At 37.2% G+C, this 20,285-nt stretch overlaps 1 protein-coding gene across 3 annotated transcripts in view; it reads right to left on the bottom strand.

Annotated features, from left to right (window-relative positions):
* Nucleotides 1–5,338: 5,338 nt before the first annotated feature.
* CHN2 (chimerin 2) overlaps nt 5,339–20,285 on the bottom strand; it is a 137,457-nt gene continuing 122,510 nt past the window's right edge. For all 3 annotated transcript variants that reach the window (XM_070729510.1, XM_070729511.1, XM_070729512.1), the window contains 5 exons: nt 20,017–20,190; nt 16,972–17,049; nt 8,820–8,957; nt 8,584–8,689; nt 5,339–7,375 (listed from right to left, as the gene is read on the bottom strand). In XM_070729510.1, the coding sequence (XP_070585611.1) occupies nt 7,204–7,375; nt 8,584–8,689; nt 8,820–8,957; nt 16,972–17,049; nt 20,017–20,190 (668 nt within the window). In that variant the 3' untranslated portion in view covers nt 5,339–7,203. The remainder of the gene's footprint in view (nt 7,376–8,583; nt 8,690–8,819; nt 8,958–16,971; nt 17,050–20,016; nt 20,191–20,285) is intronic.

Here is a 20,285-nt window from a genome sequence, read left to right as displayed (position 1 = left end):
TATCTTGCCTTCTGTGTAGCCATTTTGGGAGTAAAAATGTGTTATATCACGGACTGCAGCAGCAGCAGGTGATAACTTTCTGAAGCAGTCTTTGAATCTGGTTCCTTTGTAATCATGCAAATAATACAAATGATGACCTGAAAGATGTGCAAAACTATCACTTCATAGTGTCCTTACTACCACAATGTCATTATGTAAGTGCAACGTGCAGTGTTCCCTTTGATAAGACTTATAGTTGAACACACCTGAAGAGCACCAGGTTAAGGAAGGCTGAGGTGGAGTGGTAAAAATTGATACTGTATTATGCTTTTTGCTGTTGCTCTCTGACAGCTACATGTTCTAGGAGAAGTGAAAAATGATTTTGCCCAAGCTCCATTTTGTTGGTTTACTATAATTGACTCTTTTAAACAATAGGTAATACATAGTAACTGCCTCAGTCTCCAAAGCAAATTGGAGTAATCAGAAAACTTGCCTACTCAATTACCAGTAGTTTTTGACTTACTATAATTCATTTAAGGACTATTCAAAGTTACAAGGGAACTGAAAAAGTTACTGATTACGGGTTTTCACACGTATAACCATTGAACATCCCTTTGCTGATGAGAATAAGGATACTAGGTAACGCTTTCAAATTTATGCTGGTTATAGTTTCCCAGGGTCAGGTGATGTATGACCTTTTGTTAGCTTTTGACAATGGTGAAGCCAGATTGACTTAACTGTGTTAATAACTTAATAGTTGCAATGATTCACATAGTATCTGTGGCAAGAAAGTGGTAAAGTGAGGCAAAAGTATTGCTTTACAACAAAGTTTTTAACCACGAGTTTGGTGGTAAATCGAAAACCGTGTGTAAAAATGACCTTTACAATATAGCAAGAAAATATTTAGTAGCAGAACATGTATCCTTTCACTTCATTTTATTTCGTTTCCTTGCTCTATTTTAGGAACCTAGGTTTATTTACAATCCTGATAATTTTTAAATAATAACACTTTTAATTTAAAGTTATATAGATGTTGTGTTTAATAAGACTTCAAATAGAAAAAAGAATTTAATTCAAGCCACATTTGAGGCTACAGATCATTATTGAGTATTTTCATATTGTTACATTTTTGATATCTTGTTAGTAGAAGAGGAGGATTTTGCACAAATTTTCAGTACTGAAATCTGTCTGAAGCTGTACCCAAGAATTTTCTGCTTTTATCAAAATAATGAAAGCAATGTCACCCATTGCAAGCTATTGTTATTTTATAATTTATATAAATTGTATATTTTTGTAAATTTTAAGTGAATGGTCTCAATACTTTGAAAACTTTAAATTTTACAAACATGGACAAAATGATATACCCAAATAAATATCTTAAAATGATTCTGGTGTGAGCTTGCCATAGAGAAAAATATGGTTAAATATTTAGTATTGGGAGATTTAGTTTGGAGTGTTCAGAATGTGCATAATGTATTTTTTACAATATATATTATAAATAATGTACATAAATCACCATTTTTTTTTACTTATAACAGTACAATAATAAATTTGTACCACACAACATATATTGTGTTTGTCTTTAGTAAGTATTTGAGCACTGGAGTCAGCATATATGGAGACATACTGTATGTAACGAAAAGAGTAAGAAAATGCATTTCTTATAGTATTTTTCATACTGGATATTATGCAGAAATATATTGAGAAAACATGATGGACTACTATATATTTCATTTCAGCTAACTGGGTAATATCTACAGAACGTTGTAGTTTAGTATTTTGTCTTTCATCATATTAGGAATTTGGTAGTAATTTAGTACAGGTAGTTATTGACTTATGACCACAATTGAATCAAAATATTTATGTTGATAAATGAGACAGTTGTTAAGTGAATTTTGTCCCATTTTATGGCCTTTCTTGCTAGAGATATTAAGTGAATCACTTCAGTTAAGCTAGTAACATGGTTGTTAAGTGAATCTGGCTTCCCCATTGACTTTGCTTGTCAGAAGGTCACAAAAGGTGATCACATGACTCTGGGACACTGCAAACTTGATAAATATGAGCAAATTAACAGATACCATTTTTTCTGGTGTATAAGATGGACCTTTTTACCTCAAAAAGTGCATCAAAAACTGGGTGCACCTTATACCCCAAATGTTGCCTGGGGGGGAGTTGGGCGGCAGTCATCAGTGATGGCATCAGACTTCCTGTAGTCCTGTGGCGGTGTCTTTTCATGCAGTTTGGTGGCTGGATGCCTCTGTGGCCATGAAAACATGGGAAAGCTGTGGAGAAAGAGCTGCTGCCAGTGCTGCTGCCAAACTGCATGAGAAGCCACCAACGCTGGTCTATGGAAAGGCTGCTGCCACCACTGTTGACCGCCGCCACCATAGCACATGAGAAGCCACCACCAGCAGACTAGGGAAGGTACCGCTGCTAACCACTGAGAGAGACCGGCTTCTCTCAGTAGTCAGCAGCGTTGGTAGTGACTTTTCTGTAGAATGTTGAGAAACATTCACAAACTGGAGGACAAAATTAGCTGAGCCTTTCCCATTTCCACCAGCAGGTATTCTGGTTATCCTTTCCCTACCATGGCAGAAAGCGCCCTTTCCCACCCAGCAGAGCTTTCAGGGACTGCTAGGTTAAGAATCGATTCACCAAATGGGCAAATCAAACCGCGTGCCCAGTCACATGCCAAAAAAGCATGCTCGGGTGGGGCAAGGGGGAAGTGGAAAGGAATTGCCCTCCTGTTTGTTCTGCTCTGAAGGGACCAGAGCAAAAAAAAGGGGGGGGAGGCAGAGAAACAAATGAGAGAGAAAAGCGGGGAGAGAGGGAGAGATACACAGAAATGAGAGAGACCTGGAGGGAGAGAATGAGAGAAGGAAAAAAGAGAGAGAGAAGTGGAGAGAAAGAAAGAAAAGGGAAAGAGGGAGGGAAAGAGAGAAGTGGAGAGGAAGGAAGGAGGGAGGGTGGGAGGGAGGGAAGGAAGGAAGACCCACAAAAAACACTGTGAGCCACATTACTATTACTATTTAATACTACAGTAGTCCCTCACCTATCGCTGGTGTTACGTTCCAGACCTGGCCGCGATAGGTGAAATCCGCGATGGGGAATTTATCGACTGATAATACTTATTTAAGTATTTATATTGTAATTGTTTGGTAAGTTTTCATTGTTTTAAGTGTTTATAAACCTTTCCCACACAGTATTTATTTTAGATACTGTATTTAAATACAGTATTTACAATTTTAGATATTTTTTTTTTTTAAAAACCTGCCGATCGAGTTCAGTGGGCTGTTTAAATCTGCTGATCGACTTCCTCAGAAACCCGTGGTGAAGTGAAGCCGCAGTAGGTGAAGCGCGGTATAGCGAGGGACTACTGTACACCATTTGGTTCAGAATACTTTTTTCCTTGTTTTCCTCCTCTAAAATCTAGGTCCGTCTTATACATTGGTGCATGTTATACACCAAAAAACAATACTGTATGTGAAATTTGATCATGCGATTATGGGGACACTGCAACAGTTGTAACTTGAAAATGAAAATGGTTATAAGTCAGTTTTTTCAATGCCATTGCAACTTTGAACAGTCACTAAATGAAGTATTGTAAGTTCATTTTGCCCTGAATCCTTCAGGACTGGGCGGCATAGAATTCGAATCAAATAAATAAATAAGTTGAGGACTACCCGTAGGGAAAAACATGAAACTGGTTAAATATTGGATGTTTGACAAAATATTAGTAATTTGAGCTATTTACTTACATTTATTTACTGAAACTGTGTATAGTTATCTTGTGATATATATCTGAGTAGCCCTAAATAACGTAACATATAGTATGGTCAATAAAAATAAATAATCATCAATAAAATCAAAAAATTAAAAACCATTCACAGGATCAACAACCAGTACTGTATGTTGGGATGAATCACCTGTATTCCAAGCACACTGGAATATGTGTCTTAACATACTGGCTGGATGCCCTTCCTAGTTCCCATGTGGAGTTTGCAGCAAATATTTTCTGTTAGTGACCTAAGAGAAAAACATCATTTGCTATCTAGAACTAAACACTCAATGTTCCATCTGGAAGATGAGTATCTTTACTACTAGGGCACCATGCTGCTCAAGTTAACTATCATTTGAGGGTAAAAAAAAATATAAAAAAGAGAGGCCTATCTCATCCAGGGAATCAAGCTGTTCTACGCAGCTGGAACAGCCAACAAAGAAGTCTGACTTTACCACCAGAGCTTTATAGTTTAAGATGACCAGACATTCCGCTTTTGGTGGGACAGTCCCGCTTTTGAGCAATTTGACCTATGTCCCACAGCGTTTTTACAAAGTCCTGATTTTTAAAAAATGGGACATCTGGTCACCTTAGGTTTGGAGAATATAACGTACGATTATGATTGCCTGGGAGTGCCCAATGTCAACGGAAGCTTCGCCGCACCATGCCAAAAATTAAATGGAGGAATGAAACAGAATGAGGGGAATAGACTGGAAGAGATTAGGGGAGGCCGGTCAGGGTTGCTTTGAGGCATCGTGGCTGTCACTCATGGCTTTCGCTCGAATATGTTTCCAACTTCTCTCTCCTACATTTGGCAGTAAATAAATAAATCTACCCAATTCTTTCCCCATTCGGTGGAGTGGCTGAGGATTTTTCTTCCTCCCCGCCCCTGCCTCCTTAAATGAAGGTACAGATCCCTGATATACGTTGACCATATGGAATGTGCATGGGAATCGCCCCTTTCCTGCCTGGCCCTCCTGCTTGTCCACACCTACAATACGGGGGCCTGAGCCTCCCCGCGGATGCCACCAAAGCAGCCACCCTCCTCAGCAAGTGGTCCTGTACCATCCAGGCCAGTAGGAACCACACCCCTGCCCATGGCCACTGTCCCAAAGGTATTTTTACACACACACACACACACACACACAGTCACCCCTCCCCGGCAATGGTATCCTGCTTTACCTAAATTACAATCTGGTCACTTTATCCTAGTTTCACATAGCCTATTACATCACACATATAGGAAGGGGAGTTTCAATCTTGAAGAGGAGGTGCTCCTACCATAAGAACTGAGCCACAAGGGCTTTATTGATTAAAAGTAGTACTTGAAATTGTATCCTTCTTGCAGCATCAATGTATTGAGATGCAGCAGCCTTCATCAGCCAACAGTTGTTGCATTTTGAGGTAAACTCAGGTTCTGAATAATCTTCAGAAGCAATACCAAGAAGAGGGTATTATCTTAATATCCAAGTGGAAGATGATAAATGCATGAATGAGTGTCACACAGATTAACTCTTGCATATAAGTTATAAAACCTCAAAAAGATATAGAGAAAGTATGTTTTACAGTGAAAATAACAAATGGACTAAACAGGTTTATTTTTTCTTTTCATTTACACTATCATAAATAACAAAGCATGTTCCACTTCACAAAATAAACCATTTCATAACAGTATTTAGTATATAGCCTACAACATTTAAATTTGTGTAACTGAAGAGATTTTCTTGGACTATTAGACCACCAAAATTATACCGTGCTGTCATCTGTCCCACAGCCTATTTCTACCTATCTAGCCCTTGTTGATTTAGGTAAAGAATAATTAATATACTGTACATTGTTTTCCTGCCCCATTTGGTCTTTACTCTTATTTCATTATCAAAATTACACACATTTGTATAGAAACCTATGCTCCCTGAAATAATTCAGAAAGCAGCATAATTGGCTTTCAAAATTTGTAATCCATACAAATCAAGAGTATAGTTTAACATCTTTCCATAGAGAAAATTCTGATTTACACTATACTATCTACCTGTGTTTGAAATATCTGTATGAAAATCTCATGATGAGAAGTATTAGAATGAATTGCATTTATTATATTGACAGATCAATCTCTAGAAAGACAGAATAAAACTTTTGTGTAATTTGAAAATGTCCCATTTATCTTTCATTCATTCTATCTCCATTATTAACACATTTGCTAAAATACAGTGAAGAGAAAAGGCTTAATTTAAACAGCTTTACTTTTATAAATATTGAACTCATTGGCATTTAAAAATAACAAAAATTTAAATAAGTGTAAACATTTTACTAAGTTCAGAAATATGCAAGAATCTGGCATAATTATACTGTATTTCAAGAAATAAATGTTAAATATGGTAGTTGATGGTATTGCCAATAATATTTAATTATTTTTTAAAACATACCTCTTTGGGAGGTAAAATTAAAACAAAAATTACTTCATTTGCCACATCTCTACAGTAAATGTTCACACAGATTTGAAGTAAAATATTTTTTAAAAAACATTTGCAATTAAAGAAATATGTCAGGATAATGCTACAACAGTGGTAAATGTTTTCAATATAGTATAGCAATAATGCTTAAGAAAAATATACAGAAAATAATCAATGCACCGCATTGAATTATATTTTAGCTTAATAAAAAGACATTCCTAAAGCTAACATAAGTATAAAATATATTTATAAATACATGTTTTCTTTCACTCATACATATATAATTATGTCATATATGGAAAAATGTATATCCATATAGAAATAACACTAATGAACATCCTTGTGCTAATATCTTGGACAAACTAAGCTATTGCCTTCTGATTCAAAATTCTGAATGATAACCATTTGTTGCAACCTTGCCATTAACTTCTTCAATGTTATAATGACTAAACATATCAATTCATATCTTGAAAGTATCTTATGTGAACAAGAATCTCACTGCATTAATTGCTCCCTGTTTCTGCATGTAGACATGATCTATTTGTGAATAATTATGTTCAAAGCTTTTTTAAAAAAGAAATCTAAAATTTGTAGCAAAATATGTTTGCTACACATATGAACTTTTACAAGTTGATGGGCTGAGAGAGTTAATTTTAGTAGAAATTGAGCCAGGATAAGATTCGGGATCCAACTCAATTGTACTTTTTTTGTTTTAGTGATCTAAAAAATATAGTTTCTTTTCTTTCAATAAGTTAACTGAAGAAATCTGCAATCTTTCTACACAGGGACAAATTGGAAGCAATGTGAAAGATGAAAAGGGAAGTTTTTATTTTTAACTTTTGTTTTCCTATCTTGGTGAAACATAGCTTTTAGTAAATATTTTAGTATACATTTACAAGATACATAAAATGAAAAATTTCTCACAATTCTTTTCATGAGGATTTATTTGAATTTAATTTTTATTGCCGATGGTTAAAAATTAAGAGCTGTGATGGTCTAAAACAAAACATCTTCATTTTCTATTAGTATCTGCACAATTAGCTTCTGGTACCGCATATCATTGAGTGTAGCAAGAGTACTATCTTCTGGGGGCCTCATTAAAGTAGGTCCAAACACTATTCCCAGATTTTCAGCATTCATAAAATTTTCCTTTTCATTCATGGTAATCCTATAATGGGAAGACAATATACATATATATATTTCTTAGAATTGCTTTTTAAAATATTATTTTTAGTTTACAGGACCAATAATTTATATATGTTTTTACAACTCAGCTGCCAAAATTATTTTGCTGTTTCACAGACCCTTATACCGTACTTATTTACTTCATTACCTTACAAGATTCTCCATGACCTTCATCTTTTCATCTCCTAACTTCTAATACATCCAGTGACATCATCTAAACGTACCACTCCAAGCAGTGCATAAGCTTCCTAATTTTATTTATTATCATTTTTAGTTGTTTAGTTATTCTATCAAGAAATATAACAAATTGTCAGGTGCAACAATGACCAGAACCACACATAATTTTCCAAATAAACTGATTTATTACTACTCATTCCCTCTTTTAAATCTGTTCCTATGTTCTGCTACCCAAATAAATATTATTATTTTTCTGTCCTTAGAGTACTCTCTAGCAGTGAATTCCATGAAATTTCAATTTTACTTGCAGTTCCTTACTGTATCTAAGATAAAGAATATTCATGCATATGTTAATTGCTTCCATCTGTCTTAAAAGTCTCACTTTTTAAAAGTCCCTCATAGCAATAACCTGAAAGAATATGGGCCTATATAGAAATTCCTATTCAGTTACAATAGCACTAAAATGTGACTTATGGACTGTTTTTTACAATTATGATCTTTGCAGCATCCCTATGATCATATGCTCAAAATTCAGATGCTTGGCAATGGATTTATATTTATGACTGTTGCTGTGTCCCAAGGTCACACCAAAGGTGGGTTCCTCCCAGTTCACACAATCTGGTAGCAACCCACTGGTGTCATCAAAAAAGGATGCTGCCATCTTTTTTAAAAAAAATTGAAGATTTTTTCTTTGAATTTTTTTTGGGGAATTTTCTGTATCCAGCACTGTGCGTGCATTGCCATCTTATTTTGGTTTTTTTTTTAAGGGGAACCTTCTCAATGGGGAAACCAGGTTTTTTTTAACAGCTGGGTTATTAACGTATCAACTGCAGTGATTCAGTTAATAACAGTGGCATGGAAAGTCATAAAATGGGCCAAAATTCACTTTACAAATGTTTGACTTACCAACAGAAATTTTGGGTTCAATTGCGATCATACATTGACTACTTTTACATACATACACATACACACCACATATGCACAAGCTCCTTTAAATAAAGCAATATATCTTACTTTTTGAGATGAATCATCAAGTATCTAAGAGTCTCATAGTGTGCAGCAGGAAGTAACATTAACACTTCATGTATAGCTTCTAGTCTTTCATCAGCATTGCATATTTCTGTGAGACACAGTCAATTTCATTAAGGGTCAATGCCAGCATTAAATAAAAATCCTACTTGGAATTTTATATTGTAATAATTTTAGAATGTAATAAGTGATTAATATAAGAAATCTGTCTTAATACTTACTTGCTGCCTCTATGAATTTAGAGTAAGTATCATAAGTGATAACAGGAATTGGCAAATCTCTGAAATACAGTTTTAGTGCGCCAGCAATAATATTTATGTCAGGATATATATTAGCAGACACATCTGCCTTGTCACCATCTGGAAAAAGAATGAGGGTGGATTTAAAGATTATTTTTTCCTGGGGGCAAAGTTAACTATTTCTTGTCATAGCATTTTCAAATATTGATCGATAGACCTATCTACCTATATAGACATGCAGCCCACACACCAGACATTTGGTGTAAAACCATTGTCAAACAATTATAGGGTGATAATTTGTACAAATAAAACATTAGATAAGTAATGATAAAAAGTAACAAAAGAACACAATAGGACAGGGACAGTAGGCACAGTTGCCAGGTTTTAGACCATTCTGCTACGTGGTCAAGGTCTTTTTGAAGGGTAGCAGCATTGTCGGTAGTATTAAATAGTTTAACATCATCTGCAAAGAGAACGCAATTGCTAGTGATGCAATCGCAAAGATCGTTTATGTATAGTATGAATAGTGTGGGTCCTAAAACACTCCCTTGAGGGACACCATTGTTAACAGGAGCAGGAAGAGTAGTAGTGGCACTTCCTATTTTGACCACTTGTTGTCTGTTAGATAGGAATGCTGTTAACCAATTGTGTAGTAGTCTACAGATGCCGTAGGATTTGAGTTTCAGAAGAAGTTTGTCGTGGAATCTAAAATGGCTTTGGACAATCATAAAAAATCTACCTATATCATAGTTTATTGTCTCTGCTTTCCTTAGTTGCCTGAATTACACACAATATTATGTGTGTATATGTTCTTACACAATCCTGATACATCATAGCACTGTTACTTATCTCAGTGTTTCCCAACCTTTTTTGAGCCGCGGCACATTATTCGTATTTTCAAAATCCTGGGGAACACTAAAAGGGGGGGGGGGGCGGGCTAAAGAAAAGTTTGGACAAAAAAACCCTCTCTCTTCCTCCCTTTTGCTCTATTTCTCCCTCTTTCTCTCTTTTCCTTCCTTCCCTTCATTCTCTCTCTCCATCCCTCTTTCTTCCTTTCTTCCTCTCTTTTTTGCTCTCTTTCTCTCTCCCTCCTTCCCTTCCTCTATGTCTTTCTCTCTCCCTTGCTCTCTCTCTCTGTCTCTCTTGCTATCTCTTTCTTGCTTTTTTCTCTCTCTCTTGCTCTCTCTCTCTCTTTCACTGTCTTGCTATATGTCTCTTTCTTTCTCTTTGCCTCTCTTGCTATCTCTCTTTCTCTCTCTGTCTCTCTTGCTATGTCTCTCTTTCTTTCTCTTTCTCTCTCTCTCTGTGCCTCTCTTGCTAAGTCTCTCTTTTTCTCTTGCTATGTCTCTCTTTCTTTTTCTCTCTCTCTGCCTCTCTTGCTATGTCTCTCTTTCTCTCTCTCTTTCTCTATCTCTCTTTCTCTGCCTCTCTTGCTGTCTCTCTTTCTTGCTCTGTCTCTCTTTCTCTGCCTCTCTTGCTATGTCTCTCTTTCTCTCTCTCTCTGCCTCTTATATGTCTCTCTTTCTCTCTCTCTCTCAGCTGACTGCAAGCGGGAGCCCTGACGGTGGCAGCTGGACGTGGTGCTGGACACCGTATATGCCAGGCACGCAGCGCCAGCATGTACGACGTCCAGCAGAACGTCCAACCGCCACCGTCAGGGCTCCCACTTTCAGTCAGCTGAGAGCGAGCGAGCGAGCGATCCCTCTCGCCGCCGCCATCTCCCCCGACTGCCTGCGGCCGCTGCGGCCACCCCCCCTCCCATCGGACACTTGCCGTCGACGAAAGAGGAGCTCCAGCTGGGCGGGGCGCTGCCGGTACTTCCGTCCTGGGGCTCCCGCTCGCAGCTGTCCCCCGCCTCCTGCTCGATGCCGCGGTTTTCGGCGCTCTCCTGCTGGGCCCCAAAGAAAGAAGGCGGGAAAAAGGTGCGAAGAATGGAGCTCTCCTTCTCTCTGCCTTCCTTCTTTGGGGCCCAGCAGGAGAGCGCCGAAAACCGCGGCATCGAGCAGGAGACAGCTGCGAGCGGGAGCCCCAGGACGGAAGTACCGGCAGTGCCCCGCCCAGCTGAAGCTAGGCGGCACACCTGGCCATGTCTCGCGGCACACCAGTGTGCCGCGGAACACCGGTTGGGAAACGCTGACTTATCTAATACATATTATTATTCTGAGTACAACAGAGAATCTGTTCCTTATGATTTCACCAATCTGTTTTTTTAATGTCCAAGGTTGCTACTGTTTTGATTATAATAAATGAACAATATGTTTTAAAACAGCACAAATTAAAAATAGATGAGAAAAGACTGTTCAGCCTCTAGCCAGATTTGCATAGTTCTCATGAAAATAGGATGGTGCAGAAAATAAGATGACAGGATTTTCCTATGTCAATTAGACATATAAAACCACATGGGAAGAAATTATACTTTTGTACCCTGCTTTAAAACCTAATATAGCTTTAAAACTGATAACTACCATATTTTTCGGTGTATAAGACGCACCTAGATTTTAGAGGAGGAAAACAAGGAAAAAATTATTCTGAACCAAATGGTGTAGTATTATATTGTTTAATAAAATACCAGCGAAGCAGAATACTTTTTACAACCATGTATACTTTTAAAAAGCATGTACACTTTTTAAAACAATGTACACTTTTTAAAAACTTCAAACTTCACAGTTCCAAGACTTGTGGACTCCAACTCCCAGAATTCCTCCACCAGTCATGCTAGCTCAGAAATGGGAGTTGAAGTCCACAAGCCTTAAGCCTGCCAGGTTTAAAGACCCTTGCACCCCTAACTCCTAGTCTTCAAACTTGCCAGCTTTAAGACTTCAACTCCCAGAATTCCTACGCTGCCGGGATCCACCTCTGAAAGTGACTTGCTGCATTGCCAGATCACAAAGGCCTGGCTCCGTGTCTCCAAAGGGCCAAGGCAGCTCCTCCTCATCCCCTTCTCCCAACTCTAGTGAAAACCTGACTATCGCACTTCTCTGTCGCCCGCCACTGATAACTGCCTGGTTCAATTGTAAGCCCCAGCCTTGCCTGCCGCAGGCACCCTATTCTCCTCTCTCCCTTTGTAAGTTTGTCTTGCGTGGAGAAACTGAGAATGCCCACCTTTCCTTCCCCCTCCTCACCACTGAAGAGAGCAGCACAGCGTTTGCAACTCTTTTACCCGGCCTTGAAGCAACAGTGGCTGTAGCTGCTGCTGTCGCTTCCTCTTCGGCCTTGACGTCGTTTTCTTCCAACATAGTGAGGACGGGAGGCTGCTCCTTTCACTGCTGCCGCTGCTTTTAATAGAGGCTGAGGCAAACGGGCAGCACTGCATTCTCATGTGGACCTGCTTTGCCCTTCCTCCATAGCGATGAGCAAGGGCTGCCATAAGCCGCCACACACACACTTTCCTTCACTGCCATCCCCACCTGGAACTGAAACCTGGGCGTCTTATGGCAGACCCTGCTCATTGCTGTGGAGGAAGGATGAAGCAGGTCCACATGAAAATGCAGCACTGCCCGTTTACCTCAGGCTCCATTAGAACCAGTGACAGTGGTGAAAGTAGCAGCCTCCCATCCTCGCTATGTTGGAAGGAAACAATGTCAAGGCCAAGGAGGAAGCAGCAGCAGCAGCTGCAGCCACTGTTGCTTCAAGACCAGGGAAAAGAGTTGCAAGTGCCCGCACTGCTCTCCTCAGTGGCTGGGAGGGGGAAGGAAAGATGGGCGCGCTCAGTCTCTCTGCACGAGATGAACCTACAAAGGGAGAGAAGCGCCCATGCGATGGAGATCTGAAGCTCTGCTTTCCCCTTTGTCTTGAAACTTGGCATATAGTCCTGTAGTCTGGTGGTGGCAGCTTTTGCAGTAGCGGTTGGCAGCAGCAGCAGTCTTCTTGTAGTCTGGTGATAGCGGCTTCTCCCAGTTTGGTAGTAATGGCAGGCGCCAGCCGCCAAACTGCGGGAAAAGCCACCACCACTGGACTGCGGGAAGGCTGTTGCTGCTGCTGCCAACCACCACCATAGAAGCCGCCACCACTGGACTATAGGACTACATGCTGCTGCTGACCACCATCCAACTGCATTCGGTGTATAAGACGTACCCAGTTTTTGGCACACTTTTTTGAAACAAAAAGCTGCGTTTTATACACCGAAAAATATGGTGATCATTTACTGTAACTGTAGATAAACATTTATTTATTATTTATTTATTCGATTTTTATGCTGTCCTTCTCCTTAGACTTAGGGCGGCTTACAACATGTTAGCAATAACACTTTTTAAAACAGAGCCAGCATATTGCCCCCACAATCTGGGTCCTCACTTTACCCACCTCGGAAGGATGGAAGGCTGAGTCAACCTTGAGCTGGTAATGAGATTTGAACCGCTGACCTGCAGATCTACAGTCAGCTTCAGTGGCCTGCAGTACAGCACTCTACCTGCTGCACTACCCCGGCTCTTTGCTAAACAGTGCTTCTAAACTAAAAATGATTCAAATTTTAGGTGGGTAGCACTAGTTAACATTGTGATATTTTGTACAAGTGGGAGTTTTGAGACAGTATCAGGCTAGCCTCTGATAAAATAAAAATTAAATATGTAGAAATGTATCATTTCTTTTTTATCTTTCCCACTTTGCTTAAGTGACTGTAAGGATCTTTTATATTTTTATTAGCTTTCTGATTTTGCAGATTAACTGGCCACTAGACTTGAAGGAATAGATCCACATTTCTTTCTCAACAGAAACAAGCTGTAACTTTATCATATTAGCAAATTAATTTGGAACAAAATTGAATTAAATCCTATTATCTCCAATTCAGTGTATTGAAATTGGGAAACAATTCTTTATAACATTATTTGTTATAGCAGAGTGTATTTACACATTAGCATCTATTCACTGCTACTCTTATCATCACAATATTTATTTTGCTATACTATAAATAGTCTCCTCCTATTTATCTCATATTTGTGACATTGTAGAATTGGAAGTATAAAATATTGTTTGACAGTTTATTGCTTCATAGTACAATGAATCTTAAACTACTACAAACGTGAAAAGAAATGATTTTTTAAACATTGCAGCTGCCTCTACATTATTGAAGAGATGATAAACATAAATTTTCTGTTATCCAGATTTCACTAATATTAAATAGAGAGGACATTGATAGATTATAAAAGCAAATCATATTATTGCAGAAATCAGTATCTAATCAGCTTCAATTTCCTTTTATGAATTATGAACATAAGTAAAAAGCAACTTTTTACATGTGAAAATAATTGCTTACTCTGAAAATTGGGTTATTTTATCTCTATACAAATATAATATTAAGAGAAACTGGATGTGAAAAATAGTAGTGCAATTAAAACAAAACAATGACACTGTGAAAGCTGCAATTTTAAAACATTAATCAAGATAGAGCAAAGGAAAGGGCTCAAAAATTACTTATAGCAACCTGCAGATTTCATTTCTTTTCTTTTTTCCTCTTTTTGTAGTGAATAGAAAACCTTCTTGTTATGAATTATTTTGTTTATTCTTTAAATAAATAATAGAATTAAAGTGTGTTGATAGTGTAAATGTAAGCTAGGAAATAAGGAATGAATGCATTGTGTGCACATTTCTGTATGTGTGTGCAGTGTACAAATTCAATTCATGATATGTAATGGGTAATTATTGTCCAAATTGTTGCATTCATTGGTCTAGTGGTTAATGATAGAAGCCAGGAGACTGTAAAGGGAAGGGGGGGGGGCTTGGACAAGCACCAAAAGGGGATGTATGGAGGAAGTAAGGCTAGCGGGGTGCTTGTAGGGGCAGCAAAGTGGGCAGCTGGATGCCTTGCTTCCTCCATACGTCCCCTTTTGCTGCCCCTCCAAGCACCCCACTAGCCTTGTTTTATCCACCTGCCACCCCGGGGCGGCTACGGAGAGCTTCTTGGACACGCTGTTTTCTAGAAGAAGGGATGGGTGGGTGGAGACCCCACACGGCAAAGTCTGGCTCCAGTTCCCTTGTGATCACAAGAGCCTGCAAACTTAAAAGCGCTTGTTTTGGCAGCCGAGTGAAAAGCGAGGGTTCGTAAGTTGAAAATGGTTCGTGGGTAGAGGCAAAAAAACCTTGGACACCCGGTTCGTATTTCGAATAGTTTGTATGTAGAGGCATTCGTAAGTAGAGGTACCACTGTACTCAGATTGTTTGTAAGTGCTATCTGTGGTACATGTAGGACTTGTTATAAATCATTGCACTATGCCATTTGTAGTCAATCGGAAGACATGCCGTACATGGTATAAACCAGGTGTTTTCTGCTCATTCTAATCTCTAGGATAAATTGTGTTGCTGAAATATTCACAAGACAAAGATGAATAAAGATGTCCATAAAAATCAAATAGGTAGGAAGTATAATTGTGCAATTATCTCTTAGTAGTAGGACAACATTACATATGAAATATTTAATATGAAGCAGGACAAAGAAGCAAACAAAAGCTCAGATATTAGTAAACACAATGAGGCCATTATGAACAAGCTACACAAAAAGGTTTTTGAGTCTCGGGAGAAGGGCAGCATAGAAATTGAATAAATAAATAAATAGATAAATATGCTGGCAGAAACAGAATTGAATAGCAATTCAGCACAGTGAGCAACTGTTGCTGTATAACATTCATTTTCATTCAGTAGAAGAATAAACAATCATTCTTGCATTCTTACTAAGATGTTACAGAAATCAATAGTACTAAATCAAAAGTCTTGATTTTTTAAAATATCAGAACCTTATCCTCATTTTACAGAAAGTGTAGAAATAGCATATGATACAGCACATCTAGGAAGAAGAAATTCAAGTGTGGTAGAATGCAAAAGGATTCATTCTTGTCTACAGCAAAGGATTATATGAGCAAGGCTGTAGGCACAAATGAGGATTCCGGTGGAATATCTACTACTAAATTCAATCTACTAAAAATGTAATTTAGCCGTATCTTTCGGTGTATAAGACGCACCTTTTTCCTCCCTAAAAGAGACTGATAATTAGGGTGCATCTTATACTCTAAATGTAGTTTTTTCCCCCCCAGCCCTAACTAGCTGCTAACGATCTTCCCAGCTCTTACCTTGCAGGCTATTTTCTTGTTTCTCTCTGTGAAGAATGTTTTCCAAGTCCTATGTCTTTGCAGAGTTTGTTCCATTACCCTAACTTGCGCTGAGTAAGTTTCTTTCCAACCCTAACTAAGTGCTAACAATGTTCCCAGCTCTTACCAGTTTGCAAGCTCTTTCATTGTTACTCTCTGCCAAGAATGTATTCTAAACCCTGTCTTTGTAGGGTTTTTTTCCCCATTGTTTTGCTTGCTCCAGATATTTATTTCCAGCCCTAACCAGGTGTTATTAATGTACCCAAGCTCCTTCATTGTTACTCTCTGTGAAGGAAGTTTTCCAAGCCTAAGTCTTTGCAGGTCTCCCCCCCCCCCCCATTGGTCTAACTTGCTACAAATGTTTCTTTCTAGCTTTAACAGGTGCTAACAAGGTTCCCAGCTCTTACCCACTTACAAGCTCTTTCATTGTTACTCTCTGCAAAGAAGAATGTTTTCCAAGCCCTAAGTCTTTACAGGTTTTTTTTAATTTGCTCAGACTGTTTCTTTCCAGTGCTAATGATGTTCCCAGCTCTTACTGGCTTGCAAGTTAGTTCATTGTTATTCTCTCAGAATAATTTTTTTAAAGCCCTTAAGCAGGGTATAAAATAATGTGCTGAAGCTGACCAGACTAACGACGCTAGCTAGATAAATACCTGGTAAGCAGATTTCCCCCCCTATTTTCCTCCCCCCAAATTAAGGTGCGTCTTACATTCCAGTGCATTTTATACTTCAAAAAATATGGTAGTTTCATCTGGTAATTCATGATGTAACTTCAGAAAGCTTCACAATGTAGATCAGAATCTTTATTTACAATACCATTATTATTTCTTTATTGTTAAATAATGAGCTCTGCTGTATATTTTGGGATACTATGCATTCTCTAAGTAGGATTTATTTTTATTCCATGTGGTAAATATAAGCAGAAAATAAAAGAATCATGAAATATACAACCTTTGTAAGAAGTAAAATTTACATCTTTGGTACAAAAAGCTCTCAAACCTATGAGAGAGTAAAATAAAACAATAAATATCATTTTCAAAGCTAAAATATATTGTTACCTCGATCAAAGGCCATTTTGGCATCTTCAATGTGTTCAGTGAACCCTGAAACTCTGTAAATGCCTTCTGACTTCAAACCTGCAAACCAAATTTCTATCAATTGCTGTCTACAGATACATTTTCACTCTATGTATTTTTTCTTCTTCCATATTTTCCCAGGTTAGTTTGCCATTACATTAAAACCTCTGGTCACAAATGCTTTTGACAACGACCGAATCGGATTCCGACCAAAATATTCACATTTTTCCCCCACAGCTGATTTCCACTCCAGCGCCATTATTTTGTAAGCACCAAATTTTCAGAATTGGGTTCGGGTTATGACCAAATCAGTTTGTGACCAAAGTTATGGAACAAATTATGGCCATGACTAGAGGTTCTATTTATTTATTTATTATTTATTTATTTGTCATACAAATATAGTATTGTACTATGTTTAACAAAATATAAGTATAAAGTAGAGATGGAAAAGATAAAAAGACATTAGGACAGGGACGGTAGGCACGAAGGTGCACTTATACACACCCCTTACAGACCTCTTAGAAAAGGGGAGAGGTCTGTTGTAGATAATGTAAGGTTGAAGATTTTGGGATTGGGGGAGGAAACAACAGAGTTCAGTAGTGAATTCCATGCGTTGACCGCTCTATTGCTGAAATTGTATTTTCTGCAGTCTAGTTTGGAGCGATTTACATTTAGTTTATATCTATCACATGCTCTTGTGTTGTTGTTAAAGGTGAAGTAGTCGCTAACAGGGAGTACATTGTGATGAATGATTTTATGAATAATAGTTAAATCAGTTTGGAGGCGGCGTAGCTGTAAATTTTCTAAACGTAGTAATTGAAGTCTGGAGGAATAAGGTAATTTGTTGTGTGAGGAGGAGTGGAGGACTCTTGTGAAATATTTCTGGACTTCTTCAATTAATGTCTGTTATACAGTGTGGATTCCATACAGGTGAGCTGTATTCAAGAATTGGTCTGACAAATGTTTTGTATGCTCTGGTTAGTAGATTGCTGTTTCTAGAGAAGAAGCTATGTAAAATTAAGTTTGTGACTCTTAGTGTTTTTTTGGCAATGTATCTTTTGATGGAGTTTTCATTTCAAATGGAGAGTTTGGCTTTCATTTAATTTAAAAATTTTCATTTAATTTAATAAACTACAGAATTATATTTTGCTAGATTAGACATAGTTTATTGATCATTGTTCCTTTTTTTTGTTTAGAAATTGCACTAAACAGAGGTTTTCTTAGCTTGGTAATCCTTTCTAATGGACAGACCAGAGACTAGTGTAGAATTGTTGCATGTAAAATGGGTACAGTCACTGTAGATATAGTTGCATGATAGTGATTGGAACTCAATTTTAAACTTAATAAGAAGGGTTCTTTGAAACTGATGGCTGGATTCTAAAAACAATTACATTCATGAAAAGGAAGATTTTTGATTATCCTTCTTTAATAGAATCTCTTAAGCCTGAAATCTCTTAGAAGACCACAAATCATTAGCATACTCATCCTGGAAGCATATTGGCAATCAGTATAGATTTTGTAAAAGCAGCAATTATAAGAAGAATTGTTTTCAAGTGGCTTTTGATAGCAACTTAGCTGCCATATTTTGCTTGAGACACAGCCTCTACATCATCCGCAAGGGTAGTCTCCTACAGTGCCTACTTCAGAGAAAAAATTACAAGATAACTACTAATTTCTTCTGAAGAATTATTACACTATAGAGGTAAATTAACCGTCCCTATGAAATCATCCCAATCTAAAGTAGCTCCCCGTGCTCCTTTTGAACTAAATAAAAATAAAAACTACAAACTTATTTACAAAGTGAAATATTTTCGGAATTGGTTTGATTTATAAGAAAATATATTTTAAGTGATGTTTGTGTGTGCGTGATTTTTTTTTTTGTCGAGTGCAAAGAAGAGGCTGCAGGTTTAAATCCCAGTAAGGGTATGGGTAGCTGACGAGAGCAAATAAGCTCAAAATAGATCTATACTACTCTCCTTTCATTTTCATTATCAGCAAAAAACATGTTACATACATATGTGCAAACATATGTACATACGTGTGTGTGTGTGTAACATATTTTTGCTGATAATGAATGATAATGTATATAACTTAATATACCCTTAAATATAGCCTTAACATTAAGTATGTAATTCTTTTGATTTTCAATTATCATTCAATAATTTTAAATTTAATAGAAGTTTTCAGAATAAAATATTGGAAAGAAAAATTTAAGTATGCAAATTTATTTAAATTAAATAACCTACATTAGCAAATGAAAAAATAGCAAAAAATGTTTTTTAGATTGTTTAAGATGGAATAAAAATATTTCAAGCTTTTAAATATCTAATTAAAGTTGTGATGTTTCCCAGTTAGAACCAGTTGCACTAGCCAGATTCACATCTATCATTTCAAGTATCATTTCTCAACTTCACTCCCTCCAAATGTATTATGGCCACAAGCGTTGGAATTCCCAGTCAAAATGCCAACTAAAATTCTGGGTGCTACAATCTCAACCCACATGGAGAGCATGAGATCAGGGAAATCTGCACTAATAATTAAAAACAAAAGGATATTTCTTAACCAAAGCTCACCAATGTGGAATTTTTGATTGATGCCAAAACCAATTTTAGAAATTATTTTACATTAAAATTCCCTTCTAGTTTTCTCCTTTGTCAGTTCTATATGGAGATATCAGATTTAAAAAGTAAAAGCTTTTTAAAGCTCTAATTATTGTAATTGGAGTATTATAAATAGGAACACATTCAGACCTATTACAAATCATCTATAGATCTATCTTTAAACTTTAACCTCAATTTACTCAGCTGTTTGAAATTTAAAGTATAGGTTCTTAATCTTTCATTTACAAAAAATTATTAAAAAAGAAAACAAAATACAAACAACATTGATATATTATTGAAATACTTAACAGAGTATTATTTAGGCTTGATGGTATCTGGTAATGATTTATCAAAATATGAAATGGTATCAGAATTTCAGTAATTGAGAAATTAGAATTCTGTTTAATCAAAACATAAAAAACTATACCTCTTGATTCAATTTCGCGTATGCATATGTCCACCACCATGGGTCTCTGTGCGTTGTGGGCCTTGACTAGCGTAGTGAGATCACAGCAATAGACCCGCTTGATTCTCTTAAGATCTGGTTGGCAGTCATTGGGAACATACTTTGAACATTGCTTGTGAACATTTAATCCACAGTCTGTAAAAAAAAAAATTAGGGTTAATGATTTTTTTTTTTGTATTGTGAACTCAAGTTTGAGATAATTGGCTATATAAATTCAATAAATAAATAGT

This window comes from Erythrolamprus reginae, chromosome Z (genome assembly GCF_031021105.1).
Source record: "Erythrolamprus reginae isolate rEryReg1 chromosome Z, rEryReg1.hap1, whole genome shotgun sequence".
NCBI classification, from domain to species: Eukaryota; Metazoa; Chordata; class Lepidosauria; order Squamata; family Dipsadidae; genus Erythrolamprus; species Erythrolamprus reginae.
This window is presented reverse-complemented; position numbering and strand designations above follow the sequence as displayed.